Genomic DNA, 20,813 nt, shown 5'->3' on the forward strand with positions numbered 1-20,813 from the left:
TTAGCAGAATGAACTCTTATTGTTAATTCTCAGAGCAAAGAAGTTTAATGGATTGCTTCTTTATTGAGGGTCTTTGGACTTAGCAATTAACAAATATGTTGGTATTCTCTGTCTTGCTCTAAAGGCTGATATTTTAAATTCGATTTTTAAAATCTCCTAATGAATGTACAGTTCAATTAGTGAAAAAGAGGCCTAGAATATAATTTCTTATTTAGCTCTATAATTTTTTTTTTTTTTTTTTTTGCGGTACGCGGGCCTCTCACTGTTGTGGCCTCTCCCATTGCGGAGCACAGGCTCCGGACGCGCAGGCTCAGCGGCCATGGTTCACAGGCCCAGCCGCTCCGCAGTATGTGGGATCTTCCCGGACCGGGGCACGAACCTGTGTCCCCTGCATCGGCAGGCGTCCTCTCAACCACTACGCCACCAGGGAAGCCCTATAAATATTTATTATTTACTGTGTGCTCAGTTCCAAGAATGAGATATAATCTCTGCCTTCCAGGAATTCAGCTACTAGTGAGCAAGGTAGAAAAATAAACTATAATACAAGGTAAAAGTGTTAGTTTTGAAAGGCAGGTGTAAAAGTGAAAACCAGTTGAAAGAACAATCAAATCTGTAAATAAAGTCTTCGGGTTGACATGGCACATCAGATTTAGTGTATACTCAGCAATACTTAATACTAGTGTCACCAAATGGTATATGTGAAACCCATTAAAAATAATTCTTGGTATGAAATGGTTTCATATTTTTAGAAGTTTCATAATGCAGCTTTGGCATATACCATTCTATTTTAGAATTTTTCAAAATGATGTGTACTGACATGGCTTCAGGAGTCAGATTCGGGTTCTGACATTTACTAGCTGTGTGATATTAGTCTATTTACTTAGCATTCTTAGCCTCATTTGTAAAACAATTTTTTTAAATGTAGCGCTTATCTCATAAGATTACTGTGAAGATTAAAGAAAGTAATCCATGTAAGACATTTGGCATAAAACCGGGCAAATTATATGCAGTCACTAAACATTAAGTGCCGATGTTCCTGTTATTATAGTGTTGTTTAGTTGGTCAGTGAATTTCTTCCAGGTTGACCTTCAGATGCATTTTCCTTGCATAATATGTGGTCTTTCTAGATGCTTTGTCAAGGTTATGAATGACTTTATTTGCATCCATCTTCCTGACATTGTTCAAGAGAAAATAAAATATGAAAGATGATACTGTAATATCCACTTCACTTTTTCGTCTTTCCATGTAATCAGCGTACCCTAAATTTGATTGTATGGTTAGCAAACTGTAGACAAATCATTTGTAATGACTAGTAATCACAGACATTCTTCACATTTTCTAAAACTCTGCTAAATTAGCACAGTATCAACTGGATAAAGTTTCTATGGTCAATTTCATGCTTCTTATACAATGCTCTAAGAACATAGTCCCTCAGCATAGATGCTGAATTGTGCTAAATCACAAGAATTTCTTAAATGCCATTCATTCATTCAACAGACATTTTTAGGGGCCTGCTGGGTAATTGGGTCTGTGATCACAAAATTGGAAGAATATGACACCTGCCCTTTGGGGCTGTCATTACAAAGATCAAACAGACATGGCAGTAACTAATTAGGGAAATAGATTAAGTGATGTGTTTATTTATTCATTCAACAAATATTTTGTGAGTGCCTACTACTTATTAGTCTTTGGGAATATAGCAATGAGAAAGACAGCATAGTGTCTACCCTTTTGCACCATTTTGTTTAGTGAGGGAGACGGATAATAAATAAGAAACTAAACAAATAAATATGTAACTTGTGATAATATATAACAAAAAATATAATACTTGTGGCATGTCCCATTAAGGAAAAGTTCAGGCTACCATTAAGGCATTCAATATTTTATTCGTTTGTGTGTACATACATTTTTTAATATTAATTTTTATCGAGATATAATTGACATATGACATTATCTTACTTCAGTTGTACAACAAAATGATTCAATATTTGCATGTTTGTGAAATGATCACAAGTCTAGTTAACAGCTGTCACCATGCATAGTTATAATTGTTTTTTTTTAACTCCGAAACCGAAAGGAAATGCCTTATGTTACTTCCTTGGGAAGGTTGGGCAAGGCTTAACCAAGGAAGCTACTCTTGATCTTAGTCTTTAAGAATGAGTAGTAGTTTGCCAGGGAGGGAGCAAGATGACAGAAAGGGCATTACAGAGATACAAAGCAGTGTGAACAAAGATCTTGATGTTATTACAGTACAGTACGCACGCTCAACTTAACTCAGGAGGTGGCATGCAGTATGTGTGTAAAGAGAGCTGTGAGTGCCACCTGTGGAGGGAGAAGACTGGAGGCACGTTATATGAGCAATCCTTAGTGTCTTGTAAGTCAGATGGGCTTTTTCTTTGGGGTAGTGGTGCCCAAAATGTGGTTGCCAGACCAGGAGCTTCAGTCTTACCTGAGGACTTGTTAAAAAGGCAAATCTTGGGCTCAGCTCCAGACCTACAGAAACTCTGTCGGGGGGAGCCCAGCAATCTGTGTTTTAACAAGTCCTCCAGGTGATCTTAGTGGCTGTTCAAGTTGGATATCCACTGCTTTAGAGAAAGGAGAACCATTGAAAAGTTTTAAGGAGAGTCGTGAATTGGTCAGGTTTTAGATAGGAATTGAATGGAGGGAGGGGATTTTAGAGAGAAAGAGAACAGTTTGGATAGTGTTAGAATAATTGAGCCAAGAAATAATGAAGCATGGGACCAAACATAGTCACAGTGGAAGGAAAAGAAAGAACGAATTTGAAAGATACTTTGGAGGCTTATTTTCTTAGTAGATAATATTTTGGAGGGAGAGGAAAAAGGAGCAGCCAAGATGACTGCCCCATTTCTGAATTGGCTGAATGGATGAAGGTCTCCTTCCATAACCAGAAAAGCAAGCAAGAAAGCAAGTTTAAGAGGAAAAGTTCTTCATTATTTTTTTGATGTATTAGGTTTGAGTTACCTGAGGCAGAGCAAAATAAGTAGTCTAATTTGACGTTTTGGACTTGAAACTCTGGAGATGGTCATAATAGTCGGTTGAGATAGCTGAAATCTGGCTCATCTGGTCTGAGTTATATTAGAAACAAGGGCCTGGGACTGAGTTGCGAGGAGAATGAACACTGAAGATGTCGACAGAGGAAAAAGACCTTCCATTAAAAGGTGAGAAGGAGGGCTTCCCTGGTGGCATAGTGGTTGAGAGTCTGCCTGCCGATGCAGGGGACACGGGTTCGTGCCCCGGTCCAGGAAGATCCCACGTGCCGCGGAGTGGCTGGGCCCGTGAGCCATGGCCGCTGAGCCTGTGCGTCCAGAGCCTGTGCTCCGCAACGGGAGAGGCCACAACAGTGAGAGGCCCGCGTACCGCAAAAAAAAAAAAAAAAAAGTGAGAAGGAGAATCAGAAACGCAGAAAGAAAATCTGGAGGGACGTTAGCAAGGAAGCTTAGAGAAGATAGAGTTAGAGACATAAATGCCATAATGCAGAGAGGGGAAGTGATAAGCATCCATAGGATTCAGACAGATGGAGGTGGTAATCTTAGCAAAAACATTTTCGGTGGCATAACTATAATAGAAAGATGAGAGATTAGTTAAGAAGTGAAAGTGAGGTAAGGAAGCATAAATAACAGATTTACTTGAATCTCTCAAAAGGTTTAGATTGTTGATCTCATATTGCCTGTGTATTCATAACTACATAAAAATAATTAAACAAGACTGACCCTATTTACTAATCATTATTACATTGATAATTCCAAAAGAATCAGACCTACAATTTAGAGAATCATAGACTGTTATTATAGATGTTATGGGATTTCTAAGAGTGGGCAAACAGGCTAGTTTCATATGCTGCTAAAATGAGGTGATTTTTTTGAGGTTTATGAATGCATCCGTGTTGTCTACAGGTTTCATGTATCTGACTTTCAGCAAACATTGTGCTTCATATACTAAATCGTAGTCTGTGGCTATATGTTAGTTCTTAAAGTACATAGCTGATACAGTTGAGTAGATAGTATGTAAGAATTCTAACCAAGGACTTTTAAGGATTGAGAGTTTACAGATGATATCATAATTGGTAAAATTAACCCTTTACCTTCGTTGTTAGAGGAGTCATAGTGCCATGTGTTGAATGCTGCCACATTTCTTCAGGTATTTGTAAATGGCTGAAGAATATACATTGCAGAATATTGTGTCTGTTTAACAAGTGAAGATGTTATATTTCTGCTCTCATGTCCTAAGATATAGCCATTTTTCATGGCACTGAGAATTGTAATGAACACTTCAAAACTGCATCAAAGGTCACTTTATAGTCTGCTGCAGGTGTTTCGTGCTTTGTAAGGTTTATCTCTATTTTCAGCAAGAGAAGCTGTATATTTTAAAGTGTTAAATATTGCTAATCCCTGAATTCTGTCTTTTATAAAAATACTGTAAAAATCTGAATGCAGATTCAGTATTTGGAACTGAATAAAGCTTTACTGCCCAATGTTTTAACCACTAGTCATGTGTGACTATTGATCACTTGAAATGTGGTTAGTCTGAGTTGAGATGTGCTGTATGTTGTAAGTGTAAAATGTATACCAGATTTCTAAGATTTAATACAAAGTAACTTAATATTGATTATATGTTTAGATAATTTTTTGATTATACTATATTAAAATTAATTTTTCCTATTTTTAAAAATGTGGCTACTGGAACATTTTAAACTCCATATTTGGCTTGCATTATATTCCTACTGGACATCACAGGTATAAAGTCTGGTGGTTATTTTGTTACCCAGAATTTTTTGGCTTAGACATCTCAGTATTGAACATGAACATATTTTAATATTGAAGCAGTATACAAATTTCTGTTATAGTTATCAGACTTAGATCCAAGAAAGGCTTAGGGTTAATTCAAATCTATAAAAGAAAGTTCAAAATATATTTTTTTAAAGATTTAATTTTATTTATTTTTGCCTGCGTTGGGTCTTAGTTGCTGCGTGCGGGCTTTCTCTAGTTGCAGCAAACGGGGGCTACTCTTTGTTGCGGTGCACTGGCTTCTGCTCCTTGCGATGGCTTCTCTTGTTGCGGAGCACGGGCTCTAGGCACACAGGCTCGGTAGTTGTGGCACGCGGGCTCTAGAGCGCAGGCTCAGTAGTTGTGGCGCACGGGCTTAGTTGCTCCGTGGCATGTGGGATCTTCCCGGACCGGGGATCAAACCTGTGTCCCCTGCATTGGCAGGCGGATTCTTATCCACTGCACCACCAGGCAAGTCCCTAAAGTTCAAAATATTAATGCTAAGTTCAAAACTGAATTAATCTTTTACCATGTAAACTCTTCCTTATCCAGTGTGATCAAGGTCCAAACTTGAAATCTGGGTGTCATCCTTCACCTCTCACATTGGTAATCAGTTGGTGGTATAAGTAATAACTTATATCTTAAATCTTTCTGAAATCTGTCCCCTCTTCTTCATTCCCACTGCTTCTTTCTTGACTGGGGTTCTCAGTACCTCTCACATAAGCTATTGTAATCATCTTAGAGATGACTTTACCTCCCTACCCTCTCTCCAAAGGGATATCTGATCTCCTTAGCCCTAGAATCTAGCATAGAACAGAACTTACAGTAAGCACTCAATAAAGGTTTGTTGATTGAATGGATGACAGAGCTGCTGATATTAATCAAAAGTTGTAGAATGAAAAAAGACTTTTAGCCCTACATAATATACATGTATACAATTGGGCACACAAAGTAAGTGCAGATGTAATTCTCTGGCTGAACTTGTCAGTGCTTTAAAACTGACATTTGTTGTCATATTGTTCAACAATATGAATGCATATTCAACATTTGCATTCATATTCTTTAGTTCACGTTTTTCTTTATTGGTTATTCTTGGAAGTGGTGATATAATAAGTGTTCTGTTTTGCCAAGGATTTTGATTTGCCAACGTAAATTTGTGGCAGTCAGTCCAGAGAATCATTGGTGCCATGAAGACAGCTCCTTGTTTTTATCTGGAGTCCCTGTGGGATTAAACTACATCTGGCAATAAGTAGGGATTCTGGTCTGGGCATCTTCAAAGGCAAGAGACTGCTAGTATTTATCAGATCTATGTGGATAAGCAAATGGGAAGGGATTAAATTTTGGGGGGTTTGTTTTCCTTCTTTTAATAACTGACTATAAAATTAAAACTTCCAGAAGTTCATACAGCAAATTAATACATTTTTCTACGGTTGTTGAAGAGGAAACCTGTTCTTTTTTTATATACCTAGGCAGATAACTAAGAATTTTAGATTAGTATTTTATTTACTTAAGCATATATTTTTTATAAGTACTTTATCTCAGAGAGCATAACAGCAGTTTACAATGCTCAAAATTAATTTTCTAGGGATACTTTACTAATTCTTTTTAAAGGGTTGATCATTTAGTACCGTGGTTTAAAACATTTTAACATCTGTGTGTATTTGGACATCATGATTGGCATTTGGAGGCTTCGCTTGCCATTTATCTATGTGGGAAAGTTTATCCAGAATTTCTTTCTGAGGAAAATCTTGAATCTGTCTTAGGGAAGACCACTCCCCCTTCCAAGTGAAGGTGAGCTTGCCTTCCATAGTGTCTTGTTTGTGTCTTTCCTTTCACATTTTTAAGAGATTATTAGTCCTTTGACTCAGTTTAGCTGTTGTTGAACTGACAAAATAAAATGGCTGCATTCCAGGTACTTGTCATGGAATGTAATCTAGAATTTACCTTTCCAAGCCTCACCTAAGAGAAATAATGTTTATGCAGGATTGCCTGAAGAATATGTAGTCTCTTCATTTGTCCATACTCTAAATCTATCCCAGGATTAAGTCAGTCCCTCCGAGAGTCACATACCTGGATTCCATCATATTGCCAAGGGAGGAATTTCTTATCTTAGGAATAGAAATAATGTGTTTTTCTAGGCCATCTGGTTTGTTTTTACATTATAGTCACTTTTGACTCTTGTAAGTGTTCGTGTTTCTTTATGTTGCCTGCTAGAAAGCTTAATGTCAAATACATGGCACACCTCTAACAAGTCTATAGAATTTCATGGCATAATTTTTATGTACTTCTTATCCTTATTTTTGCATTGTCTTACTTCTCTTTTGTTAAATTTATTTTATCTTGATGCATATGCATCATATATATCCTTTAATTATAGTTGTTCTCTATCGTTCCTTATTAGATTTTTTTTAAAAGCTCCATCTCCCTATGTGTGTTACACTATAACTAGTTTAACATATCTGTATATTGTGAATTCCTAGATTTTAGATTAAGAGTGACCTAAGGTTGAAATGTTAATTAAATGTTTTAATGTTCTGTAGCTCTAAAGAAAATAGTTGGATAAAATGTCAGCATGTAGGACTATTTTAAACATTAGAAAAAAATCATCTCTCTGAAAAGGAGGGTAATTGTGCAAGTTTGCCTAATCCTTTTGATCTTGGCACACAGAAATACAGACTTCAGTTGAGATTAAAACTATGAATTTCAAAGGAAACATGGCCTTCAGTGTGTAAAATATATAACAGCTGGTTGACTACTCCATTTAAAACTACACAATAACAATCGTAGACAGAATGAGTCTCCTGCCAAAAGATGCACGAGTGCTTGATGGTTATTATCAAGATATGATACTAACTCACACTTTTCTTTAGTAATAGTATAAATGTAGAAATGAACAGTGTGCTGCTGGCTCCAAAATCTCTCTTCTGCCCAACGGTTCAAGGGCAGTTTAGAAGTACAGAACTCCTTGAGTGATTTCTCTATCTGCCTTTCAGCCCGTACTTCAGTGTGTTGTTGACTAAATTTCATTTTTTTAAACTGTCAGATAAAATTTTTATTCTTAGCATCCCACAATTTTTTCCTAAATACTTGATCCTCCTTTTTATCCCCCTTGACATTCATGAATTATTGTTCTTAATGTCACAGCTTCACACATAGTTAAACTTTTTTTAAGCCCCCAAAGTTAAACTTTTCTTTGTAAATAATATAAAATTTGTTTAACATTCTTGTTCTATGTTTATATTAAGGTAAATATCTAAATTCAGAAACATTTTTGTGATGTATTTGTAATCAGTGTGGGAGAATGTTAAGCTCATGTTAGTAGATTATAGTTTATGAACTACTTCAGTATTTTCACTGTTGTGTTTCACCTGAACAAGTAATCCTTAAATAGGTTAACTAATGCATTTTTTTTTTAAAAATGGGGATTAATGTGGATTTGTCACATCTGGAAAAATCCCATTTGGAAAGCATATTTACATTTTGAATTTGTATCTGTCCAATATGAAAAAAGAGTTGATTTTTCTCTTACCTTTGTTTCTCAAAGAATTTGATATAACAGCAATTTTTCTTTTCTATTTTTTCAATCTATTTCAAAAAAGGAAATTATAGGTAAATTAAAAATTTGCTGAGGTTACTTGGATTCATCACAAATTCAGAGCCAGCATTTAAGGAGTTAATGTATCTTATTAGGGGGACAGGAAATCTGGCAACTATTGCAGAAACTAGACCTAATGGTGCACACAAACAATTTGTCAGTCTTCTTAAATGTGAATAGCTTTCCGCAAAGTGGCTGCTTTTGCTTTGTTTGAACAGGCTAAACTTTTCCTTTTTGGACTTTAAATCTTAGAAGTGAAATGTGATCCACATATTCAATCAAAATCATTTAATTCAAAGCATATTTTGATTGGAACAAAGTTGACATGGAAAGAAACTCTAGAATAAAAAAGTTGAAAGGACTTTATATCATATATTTAGCAGGAAAATTTGAAACAGTTCTAATTAGGCTGAAAAAAACAGCTTTCTTCAATGTAAATTACAAAGGTCATATATCAATGTTAAGGAAACATTACCACTAGTGTTTGAAATCCAGCACATGCAAACATAACAGACCAGTTCATTTTAAATCTGTGTGTGTGTGTGTGTGTGTGTGTGTTATAAGAAGGCCTTATTACATGTTTTTAAAATGAAAAATACTTAAAATTCCAAGTTTATAATGTTGTATATAACATTTTTGCCAATCCAAACATTAACTCCTTTGAAACTTATTACTATCTACACTCAAATGAATTAAGACTCTTAATTATATGTACAAAAAGTTATAAAACTAATTTTTATACTTTCTTCCATTAAAATATGTTTAAATACATCTTATAATTAAATGCATATCAAGTGATCTTTCTTATTTGAAGCTTATAGCTATGACATTTTGTATCTTGGAATTGAACTGGGCCTTCTCAAAGCCTGGGAATGGAAGTAGTAGTATGGGGTGCAGATATGTGTATCTGGGCTGCACAAGCCTATTTCTTTCTAGTTATATAATTATTTCTGTACTTAAAAGTTTGTAAATAATATTTGATTTATTTATTTGATTTTTTATAAAAATTATTTATCCTATAGATATCAATAGCTTTTATTTAGTTGCTTTTTTTAAATGGCATGGTATGAGAAGAGTTAGCAAAAGTATAACTAAATATTAGCATCAATCTGGGAATTACAAGTATGAGAAACACAAATAATACACAATTAAGGTTTCCTGGTCTTGAGGTAAACAATGATCTAATAATTTCTTTTGTTAATTGAAATTAGTTTTCTTGATTTTACGTAGTTTTTACATTAGAGGAAATATGATTTTTTGAAGATAAAAGGAAATTGCTAGAGTATTTCTAAGGCATGCATAGATTACTGAACACATGATTAATGCTTTTTATTTTACAATTATTATTCTCAAATAGCTTAGAATTTCTTGGAAAAAGCAAACGATTTCTACATGTTATCATATTATTTGACTCCACTATAAGAGGCAACAATAATTTTATATAACATTTTTTATCAGTAAATAATTCATTTCCTTAATGGGTTAGTTTCAGGAAGACGTAGATTGCGATCTTTCAATGAGATTTATTGTTAGACACATATTCATATATGTTATAATTATTTCTGACACAGGGCTACACAAATGAGTTATTTATGAATAATTTACTATTTTCTTTATAATATTAAACCTTTAAGTTGTTGATGTTCTGCATGTGGGCCAAACAAATGAAAGTTACTAATAAGTGTGTGTATTTGACATCTGTATACTCTACTTTTTAGCATATCTCAAGTGTTTTAGTCTCTGCTTAATAGATCTCATTAAAAATACAGATATCAGCCCCAAGACAGTTTGTCAAGACTAGTATGAGTCCCCCTGGATTGGATTGACAATTCGTGCGAGGCTTCATATGATTGTCTTTTCATAGTCTTATTTGAACCTTAACAGTTGAATATTAGTCACTGATTTATTTTATAATAACTCAAATGAGTTGAATATTATTGTATTGTGTTGGACATTTTAGTGGATTTTCTTTTTTACAAATTTTACTCAGAGCACACATTGGATGTAAATGATGTATCTAGCCTGCTAGGGGAGTACTAGCAATTGATTGGTTAGGTTTGATAGCAGCATGGGAAGAATGTTTCTATCCCCTAGCTGCAAACCATATTTAACTGCAGTCCTAATGAGGACTGTCTGTCCTAAAGGCTTTGAAAAATCTCAGATGCTTAGCATTCCACTGGCATGTTTTTATTTTTTTGTGACTGCAAATGTGCATATAAATAAGTATTTATATAAACTGTATTTTAAAAAATCTTAACATATGAAAGGGGAATTAAAGAATTTTTAATTTATGTTTTTGAATCTCAAAAACAGAAGTTATAAAATGTATTCCCAGGGTTTTCCATTTTGAATTATTTGTATTTTTTACCCTCAGTAATTTCCTCCAGCTTCTTCTTACCTCTTCAGTCAAGTCCTTAGTAAGTGCATTTGTTTATTCTCATATATATACTTTTGGTTAGGCAATTGCCATTCACTGGTATCAAAAGGATGTTAAAGTCCTGAACTGACTTTGTATTAAATGATTTTTAAACTTTTGGAAATTCCTGTATATCCATGGCAGTTGTTCTTGTGGGTCCCTTTTTAAAGCTATGATATATTGCAAGAAATGATTGAAGACTGCTGAGATTTTTAGTTTATTTTTTTAAATGTATTTAAAGTTTATTCCTTAAAGTAACTTGTTTATCAACCTCTGGAAGAGATTTTGCCAGTAATTGGGTGAATTACTGGTCAACCCCTTAAGGACTGACCAAGTGTAACAGGGTAAGGGGAGGGATGAACCATGGCACTATGGTGACTTCTGCATGCGTGCTTGTGGCATAATGTGAGCATCGTGTCTGTCATTTCAGCATTTTTGCTTAACATTTTGATGTGGTGTCAAGATGTAAAGGTTTAAGCATCTAAATCTAACAAACTTCACCATTTTGAATGTGCATAAAGAAGTAATCAACATTAGGAAGACACAATTCTTTGATGACACATAAAATAAAATTGCCCTGGTTTTTAGAGCTTTAATATTGAGAAAATTCATTTGTACTTTGTCATTTGCTGAGCCTTCTGGAATTTTATAGTCTCAAATCACAACACCACGGACACTCAGGAGACTCCTGACTGTTTTATCTTATTAAACAATTTTGAAATCATTAATTTTTAATTAGCTTAGATGCGGGGGGGGGGTTTCTTTTTATCATTTCAATAGTGTGTGTGTATATGAACTAACGTTTTTTATTTAAACTACTGGCGAGAGTATTATTTACATAAATAAGTGTAGGTTCTTTCTTAGAGTATATACTGTGAGTTTGCTTCATATAGTCACACATTTCTGTAGACTCAGATATTACATGCTAATCTATTATAGTAGAGCTTTTCAACTGTTTATTAACTCAGGTTTTGAACAACTAAAAAGGACATAAGCGCAAAGATATGTATAGGTCCTTCCCTGATTGAAAGTTCTAATTAAGTGAATTGGAGAAAATTAACTGAAATTAGCTGTCAGAAAGTCACATTTAAATGAGTGATGAGCTAGTCTGGCAGTAAACATTTAAATGATATAAATTGCCATTTAAGTGTATGGTTTAATGTTTGTCATGCATTAATGTGACATGAGACTGCAGTGACAATCAAGCAGCTTGCTCTAATTTGAACATATTTAGGGCTTTTGTGTAGAGTGCGCTGCTCACAAATTAAGACAATTGCTGTTTTTATGTGTCTCTTTAACATGTCCTCCAGCCCCACCCCCTCACGCCATCACTACCCAAGACCTAAGTTAATGAAACAAACATATCATTTTTTGTGTGCAACTTGCACTAATAGTTCCTGGATTTTCAGATTAATTTTAAATCCATGTGCTTAAAATAGGACTTTCCTGAAAGTTATTACAAGCCCTTCTCTTCTTATTTCAAATAAAATATGAAGCAGTTTTGTGTTCTCTTAGCTGTTTACTAAATTTATAAATATAATGAGTTTTATAAGAGATGTTTTAAACAGTGACTTTTACAATTGAAACTAAATAAATATTTTTTAGGCATATTTCAATTCAGGTATACTTTAGAATATGAGAATTGCCTAGAGTTTTATTTACAGAATTATTTTTTAGACTTTATGATATATGATATATTATGAAGCCATGTTAAATATAAGTTAAAGGAAATATATTATTTGAATTTAGCCATAAACAATTTTCTTATTCATAGGCAGTTTTTTTTGTTTTGTTTTGTTTTGTTTTGCGGTACGCGGACCTCTCACTGTTGTGGCCTCTCCCGTTGCGGAGCACAGGCTCCGGACGCTCAGGATCAGCAGCCATGGCTCACGGGCCCAGCTGCTCCGCGGCATGTGGGATCCTCCCGGAACAGGGCACGAACCCGTGTCCCCTGCATCAGTAGGCGGACTCGCAACCACTGCGCCACCAGGGAAGCCCATAGGCAGTTGTTTTAATAAAGCACATATCTACACAAGTGTATACCTGTGAACTAATAGGAACGTCTTTTGTCGCGAGATGATTTATATCTCATTGGTTGCTTGTTATAGAAGTTAGTCAATTTTGTTTTAAAACCAACAGATTTCTTTTTATAATATTGAAAACGTAGCAGCAAGCCACACCAAAAATACATCACAGTCATACACTCATGACTCTAAAAATAAGAATTTCAGTGAGATACATTACCTGATACAACTTGGTATGCTTCAAATTAAGCTTCACAGTTTGAGTTTGTGATTTGAATAACATTATTTATTGATAGACTAGTCCATAATGCTAAGCTTTTATGTTGGAATAATTTTTAACAACATTAAATAAGTATGAATACTTTTCTAAAAATAAGAAGTCTCTGCTCATTAAAACTCTTTAGGATTTTTAACATTATTAAGTTCAGGAAACATTTATTGGTACCTATTGTGTTTTAGGTATAGTGCTTGGAGCTGGGAATGTCATGATGAATTGCAAGTGGATCTTGAACCCAGCATTTCTGTTGAAAACTTGATTATGTTCATTCATTATTTATTGGACACTTATGTTAATAGCATCAAATATTTGGTCTGATTTGATACTAGTACGTAGAATAATAATTCAGTAATTATAAGTATCCCTCCCAAGATCTAATTTGATGACATAAAAACTCAGTTGAAGTAACTAAACAATTTGTTTACAGTTGTTACAGTAGACAATAAAATGTTGTAATTCTAGAAAAATTATAAATATTTCAAGTGAATAGTCAATGTTTAATATTTTCACATTTGCTATCCCAAAGTAACATTTACATTGTATGACCTCCTTTCTCTGAAATGTTAAGTTGAGTACCTGTCAGGCCCTGAGTTACAAACGTGACCAAGATAGACCCAGTCCTGGTCCTCACAGTGCTTACAGTACAAGTAGACTAATACTGAAATCTAAGCAATTGATTGTAATTCAGTGTGACAAGTGCTGCAAAGTCTCTATAAAAATAGAGGACAAATTCTGGTGGAAAATAGGACATCAGAATAAGTCTGTTCACAGTCAATTTAGAGGTAAACTTTACTGCTTGTTCTAAATTTCTCTATATATTTTAAAAATAGAATTCAGCATAATAATAAGATCTACACCTTTTTTTCAGGCTCTGGAGAGTGAATTTGTTTCCTGCCAGCTTCACCAGTGGATTGATCTCATTTTTGGCTATAAACAGCAAGGGCCGGAGGCTGTTCGAGCCCTCAATGTGTTCTATTACCTGACCTATGAGGGAGCTGTCAATCTGAATTCAATAACTGATCCTGTATTGAGAGAGGTAAGTTATCTGACTGGGTCTAACAGGTATCTGTAGGCCAGAAGCTATTAGATCTCATCTTCCCTATGCTTTCATTTTACTGATAATGAAACTGAAACCAGATGGGTAAAGTGCCCTTAAGCAGGATGGATAACCTTTAAGTTAGTGACCTAGCTGGGACTTGAACCCAGAACTTCCCTCCAACAAAATGTTCGACTCAATATAAAATGAGAGCTTTTTCAATTTGAACCCATTAAGGGATCAATAATCATATTTCTAATTTTTATAACTTTGAAGGCTACTCACTAATTTAAAGAACTAGGAAAATAATAATTCATTAAAGAAATAAGATTATAAGCATAAATCTATTTAAATGTGATAAAACACATATTTATATATGATACATAAGTACATGTATAACCATATAGAAGTTAATAGTAAGAATGAAGTCTATAACTTTCCTACATCATCAAACTTGGTGTTGGATGTTACTGAGACTTGTTTTATCTTTGTCATTGATTTTCTTAAGTAAAACCCTCAAAACATAGTTTTGACAAATACAGTATTCACCAAAAACTGCATATAGCCTTGCTTTTTTTTTTAAGTATTTTAATTATACATCCTCCTGCTGACATACATCATATACAAAGATGTATGTATGTTCATAGAATTGAACAGACAACACCTTACACATCTGTACTATTTTAGAAGAGAACTTTATTAAAGAAACCAGGGAGTTTTGATTCATAGGGAAAGTTGTATATCACTGTAAAGGGAACATCGTTTGCAGTAAGATTTGTCGTTTTTCACCGTCACTTGATGTATTTCTTTATAACTCTGCTTATGACCTGATCACGTTGACAGTATATGAAAGTACATATTTAAATATATTTGCTAACAGCGATTATCACCTGGTTTATGTGCTAGATAAAGAAGGTTAATACACAAACAAAAGCACTATGCACTCGATGCACATTTATCTTAAATTGCACAGGTTTTGAATTGCAGTGTTTCACTTTATTTTAGAACTGGATCAGGTGAACTCTAAAAGACTCTTCCAGTTTTTCAGTTCTTTGAAAATGTTCCTTTCAGGGGGCATTTTATTTTATTAGAGCAACAACTGACTGCATGACACAAAATATGCATAAGCTCCTTGTATGAAATTGAGGTTGGAGCATACATGCAAATGGTGTTACATAACTTCATTGTTAGAATAGAATTGAATAGGCCCATTTACTTTCTTTTTTATTGTTTTAACAGTATTTGAACAGTGGTTCTATTAATGTCCATAATTACTTTTCAGATATACCACCTGGTTCTGTTTTTTTGGGTTCCCTTGTAGTAATTATCCCTATCTCTACTTAGCTATTATATGCATGGAATCAATATAGATTTGATTTTGTCATGTCCTGTTTTGCTTACCATACCAGCATATATTATTTTATGTTGCTATAAAATCTGTGTAGTTTTAATTTTGAAATTCCATAATATTTTGTAGGTTGCTATGAAAATGTACTTAATACCATTTCTCCCAATGTGAGATCCAATTTTTTTTTTTTTTTTTTTTTGCGGTACATGGGCCTCTCACTGTTGGGGCCTCTCCCATTGCGGAGCACAGGCTCTGGACGCGCAGGCTCAGCGGCCATGGCTCACGGGCCCAGCCGCTCCGCGGCATGTGGGATCCTCCCGGACTGGGGCACAAACCCGTGTCCCCTGCATCGGCAGGCGGACTCTCAACCCCTGCGCCACCAGGGAAGCCCCCTATTTTTTTTTTAAGACTTGTCTATTGGTGTGTCCAAGTCGATACAGTGATACTTTTCCCGTCATTAAAATTTGTGCAACATGTGGTTGATAAAGGATGGCTCTCTGTATCTCTGTGATGCTGCTAGTTAAAAAGTGAAACGTTCCATCAGCTGGATGTTTCCTCTATAGATAAGTCAGTATAATTGGCTCTTTGTTTTTACTCTGGATTGACCCACCCTGCTTCTCACACACATCAACGATTTACCAAAGCAGTTTACCATATACTGTTTACAGTACAAGCTAAAAGAGCACTGTCCAGTAGAACTTTCTGTAGTAATGGAAATGTTCATCGTATCTGCACTGCCCAATACAGTAGCCACTAGTCACGGGTGGCCATTGTGCATTTGAAATGTGGCTAATGTGACTGAGGAACTGAATGTTTAATTTTAGTTAATTTTAGTTAATTTAGTTAATTTAGTTAATTAACTAATTTTAGTTAATTTAGACATATGGCTAGTGGATACTGCATTGGACAGGGGAAACTAGAAGACTGTTGTGTATCTTTGGTCACCAAATTTTCGAAATCCAGATTCTGGGCAGGTGGTCAGACAACGGGACAATAAATGTTTGTTAAATTAACTTGGTAGAATATTTGAAATTGGGCATAGTCCATTTAGACATTAGATATGTAGTTGACATACATGTGTAAACCAAATTATATTTTTTCTTTCACTTAAAGTAACATGTTATTTTATTGTGGTAAATAAATATACAATTTACGATGTTAACCTCTTTTGAGGTATAATTCAGTGGCATTAAGTATATCCATATTGTTATGCAACCATCGCTACCATCCATCTCCAGAATTTTTGTCTTTCCCAAACTGAAACTCTGTATGCATTATACAGTAACTCCTCATTCCTCCCTGCCCTCAGGCCTTGACAACCACCATTCTACTGTCTCTAGGAATTTGACTATTCTAGGTACCTCAGATAAGTGGAATTATACAATATTTGTCCTTTTGTATCTGGCTTATTTTATTAAGGCTCATCCGTGTTGCAGCATGGGTCAGAATTTCCTTCCTTTTTAAGGCTGATTAATATTTCATCGTATGTATATACCACATTTTGTTTATCCATTCATCTGTCAATGGATATTTTGGGTTGTTTCCACTTTTTAGCTATTGTGAACAATACTGCTATGAACATGGGTATATTAATACCTGTTTAAGGCCCTGCTTTCAAGTCTTTGGGGTATATACTCAGAAGTAGAATTGATGGATTATATGGTAATTCTATGTTTAAATTTTTGAGGAACTGCCATGCCAAATAAGTTTTCAGTATTTATTTTTCATGATCAGCATTTGCTAAAGACTATTTAAAACTTTTGCTGTAAGTTTCTTTTCTTCCCCACATCCCCAAGTGGTTAATTATTAGCAAATTAAACTTTAACTGGAGAGCTTTCCAACTCATTGCACCCTAATTTTTTTTTTTTTTTTTTTTTTTTGACTGCACTGGGTCTTCCTTGCTGCACGCAGGCTTTCTCTAGTTGTGGTGAGCGGGGGCTACTCTTCATTGCAGTTGCACGGGCTTGTCATTGCAGTGGCTTCTCTTGTTGCATAGCACAGACTCTAGACATGCTTCAGTAGTTGTGGCGCGTGGGCTCAGTAGTTGTGGCTTGCAGGCTCTAGATCACAGGCTCAGTTATGGCACATGGGCTTAGTTGTCCTGCGGCATGTGGGATCTTCCCGGACCAGGGATCGAACCCACGTCCCCTGTGTTAGCAGGCGGATTCTTAACCACTGTGCCACCAGGGAAGTCCCACCCCTTAATTTATTTTTATATTATATGTTATATAAACATGTATTATAGATTAGATTCAGCATTCACTCAAAAAACATGGCCTATGGTGGGTACTCAGTGTTCTTGAAAGACTATATCAGTTCATTACTTTAGCATTATTAGCATTAATCATTAATATACATTAGCATTATTCATATAACTATACATATTTGCTTTCTGAATGTTATTGAAACAAATATGATCTTTTATCATAGCCATTCCTTATTATAGTGCTGAATTTTGTGACACAATGCAGTGTGATACAGTAGAAAAAACAAACAAATATGGATTTGATTCCTGGCTCCAGTGCCAACTAGTGGTGTGACTTAGCTCTTCCTGAGATTCCGTATATGGAATTGCTACGATAACGCCCACCTCATGGAGAATTAACTGTTGTATAATACATGAAAAGGCCTGCCATGGTACCTATCCCATCATGAGTACTCAGCAAGTGTTAGTTCCTTCCCTTATGTTGTTCCCTGTTAAACCCGTGGGTTAGAAAACACAACTATGAAAAAGAATATGTGGGCTTCCCTGGTGGCGCAGTGGTTGAGAGTCCGCCTGCCGATGCAGGGGACACGGGTTCGTGCCCCAGTCTGGGAAGATCCCACATGCTGCGGAGCGGCTGGGCCTGCGCGTCCGTAGCCTGTGCTCCGCAACGGGAGAGGCCACAACAGTGAGAGGCCCGCGTACCGCAAAAAAAAAAAAAAAAAAAGAATATGAATTACCGATTGCATCATAGAAAGAATCATAAAGTGTTAACACTGGCGAAGTTATTTAGAGATTGTTTTTTAGAAGATTCATACAGAATTCATTGTAAAGTGAGGCAAGGAGAAAACAGAAAACAAGAATAGGTCATTAATTTTTTTCGACAACCTTTTACTAAGCCTAAATTATGTAATAAGGTTAAAGAGTTGAAAGGCAAGTCCCTGCCCTCATCAGGTAGAGTTCATTGTCTAGTGGGGAAATATGGATAAGTAAACAGTTATAATACTGTGATAAATTCAGTGTAGAGATAAGTACACTGCATGCATGCACAAGTGTGGCGAATAGGCACTAAACCTAGACTGCCAGAATCCAGCCATGTTTTTTGGGAAATGAGAGGCCGGAGCTGTAGATTGAAGGGTGAATAAGAACATTGGATAGAGTTGTGAGCAAAGGATAGCTACACAGAAGAAACTGTATGAGTCTCCTGCACAATGTGTGAAAGAGATCATGGCTGGAGATTATGTTTGTGGAATGAGCCAAAAGTGATAAGGGGAAGCACGTAGACAGGAGCCAGAAAAAGTAATTTTAATGCCATGGAAAGTAATTTTAACTGCATTTTAAGACAGTGGATTGAAGGTTGGAGGTTGGTGACATAACCACATGTGTGTTTTAGAATCTGTCTGAAAGAAGGCTGAACAAATAAGAACTGAAAAGTCCTCATTGTATTATTCTAAGAGTCATTAGAGAAGGATGCTTAGATGGTAGAGGACTGTGCTGTGAATGGGAGGTGAACAAGTAAACACAGTGAGGAAAGGAAATAATGGAAGGGAAAACTTCTCACTGCTTTATTAAGATATAGTTCACATATGATACAATTCACCCACTTGAAGTATACAATACAGTAGTTTTAGTTTATTCATGGAGTTCTACAAGCATCACCACAATCTAATTTTACAACATTTTGTCACCACAGAAAGAAACCCTGTACCCATTACCAGTCACTCTGAGGGAGATTTTTTTTTTAAATGGGTAGATAATTGTGTTAATTGGAAAGATCCAAAAAGAGAGAAGCACATGAAACACAGGAGAAAGAAAGCATGAAATAGACTGCCAAGCTCTATGAGGAAAAGGAAAGGAACAAAATCCAGAACACGGATAGATAAAGCGCTGGACAGCAGGAAACAATACTCCCTTGTCTGTGGTTAGAGAATGGAAGGTTAGCCTGGGGACTGGTGTAAGTAAATGTGCATGAATGAGGTGGAAGGGCAACAAGATTATGAGGGTTTTTGCCAAAAGTGAGGTAATATTTGTGGAAATACCTGACATAATGATAGGTGCTTAATTGATGCTCAATAATATATAAATTATTATTTCCTTTACATGTTTTTCTCTGTTCTCAATAGTGGGAGAGTAGATGTAGAAAAAAGTTGAATAGAGAAGGGGTGTACGTGTGTGTGTGTGTGTGTGTGTGTGTGTGTGTGTGTGTGTAATTATACATGTGGAGAGAGAGATGGGGTTTGGCCATGAGAGTATGGTGGAATATATAAAAAAAGATTGAGGGACTTCCCTGGTGGTCCAGTGGTTAAGAATCCACCTTTCAATGCAGGGGATGCAGGTTAGATCCCTGGTCAGGGAACTAAGATCCCACATGCCCTGGGGCAACTAAGCCTTTGTGCTACAACTACTGAGCCCACACACTCTGGAGCCCGCCCACCACTAGAGAGAAGGCCGTGTGCCGCAACACAAGAGCCCACGTGCTGCAACCAGGACCTGGCACAGCCAAATAAATAAATAAATATATATATTTTAAAAAAAGACAACTAGGAGCAACTGTAAAGGGATATAAAAGAAGATTTTTCTTTAAAAAAAAGAATTGAGAGTGGAAGGGTGGTTAGTGAAATTGTTAAAGGGATATTGTTGAAATGGTGGATCTAGGCTGGTTTGGATAAATAAGATGGACTTATAAATTGGGAAGGTTTATTCTTTCATTAATTATTCATTCACTTATTCAACAAATATTCATTTTGTTCAAGGTGCTAAAAATACAGAGATGAGCGAGAAAGTCAGTCCAAACCCTTTCCCTCATGGAGCTCACATTCCAATGAGGTGCACAGAAAATAAACAATAAAAACTAATTTCAGTTAGTGATAAGTGCTGTAAAGAAAAAAGGCTGGGTTACAGAATACACAGTGACTTGGGAGTAGAGCAGTCTTTCAGAGAGGTCGCTCACAGACTGCCTCTGTCTTCATAAAATGTTTCCTTCCACACGTTGAGAACAACGTAAATTCGTATAAACAAACCCCGGGAGGCAGCTCCCACCGCTCTACTCGGGCCAACCATGTGCCTGTAACCCCAGGCCAGGACAGCCTCCCAAGTCTTGTGAAGTCTTGCTAGTTGTAAAGCTTCCACT

The 20,813-nt window shown here is 35.7% G+C and overlaps 1 protein-coding gene across 4 annotated transcripts in view; it reads left to right on the forward strand.

Moving 5' to 3' along the window:
* LRBA (LPS responsive beige-like anchor protein) overlaps window positions 1–20,813 on the forward strand; it is a 748,688-nt gene that overhangs the window by 662,424 nt on the left and 65,451 nt on the right. For all 4 annotated transcript variants that reach the window (XM_022599722.3, XM_022599721.3, XM_022599723.3 and 1 more), the window contains one exon: window positions 13,965–14,132. In XM_022599722.3, coding sequence (XP_022455430.1) covers window positions 13,965–14,132 — 168 coding nt within the window. The remainder of the gene's footprint in view (window positions 1–13,964; window positions 14,133–20,813) is intronic.

This window comes from Delphinapterus leucas, chromosome 5 (assembly GCF_059928025.1).
Source record: "Delphinapterus leucas isolate spDelLeu-1000000601 "Yukka" chromosome 5, BTC_Dleu_Yukka2, whole genome shotgun sequence".
NCBI lineage: Eukaryota > Metazoa > Chordata > Mammalia > Artiodactyla > Monodontidae > Delphinapterus > Delphinapterus leucas.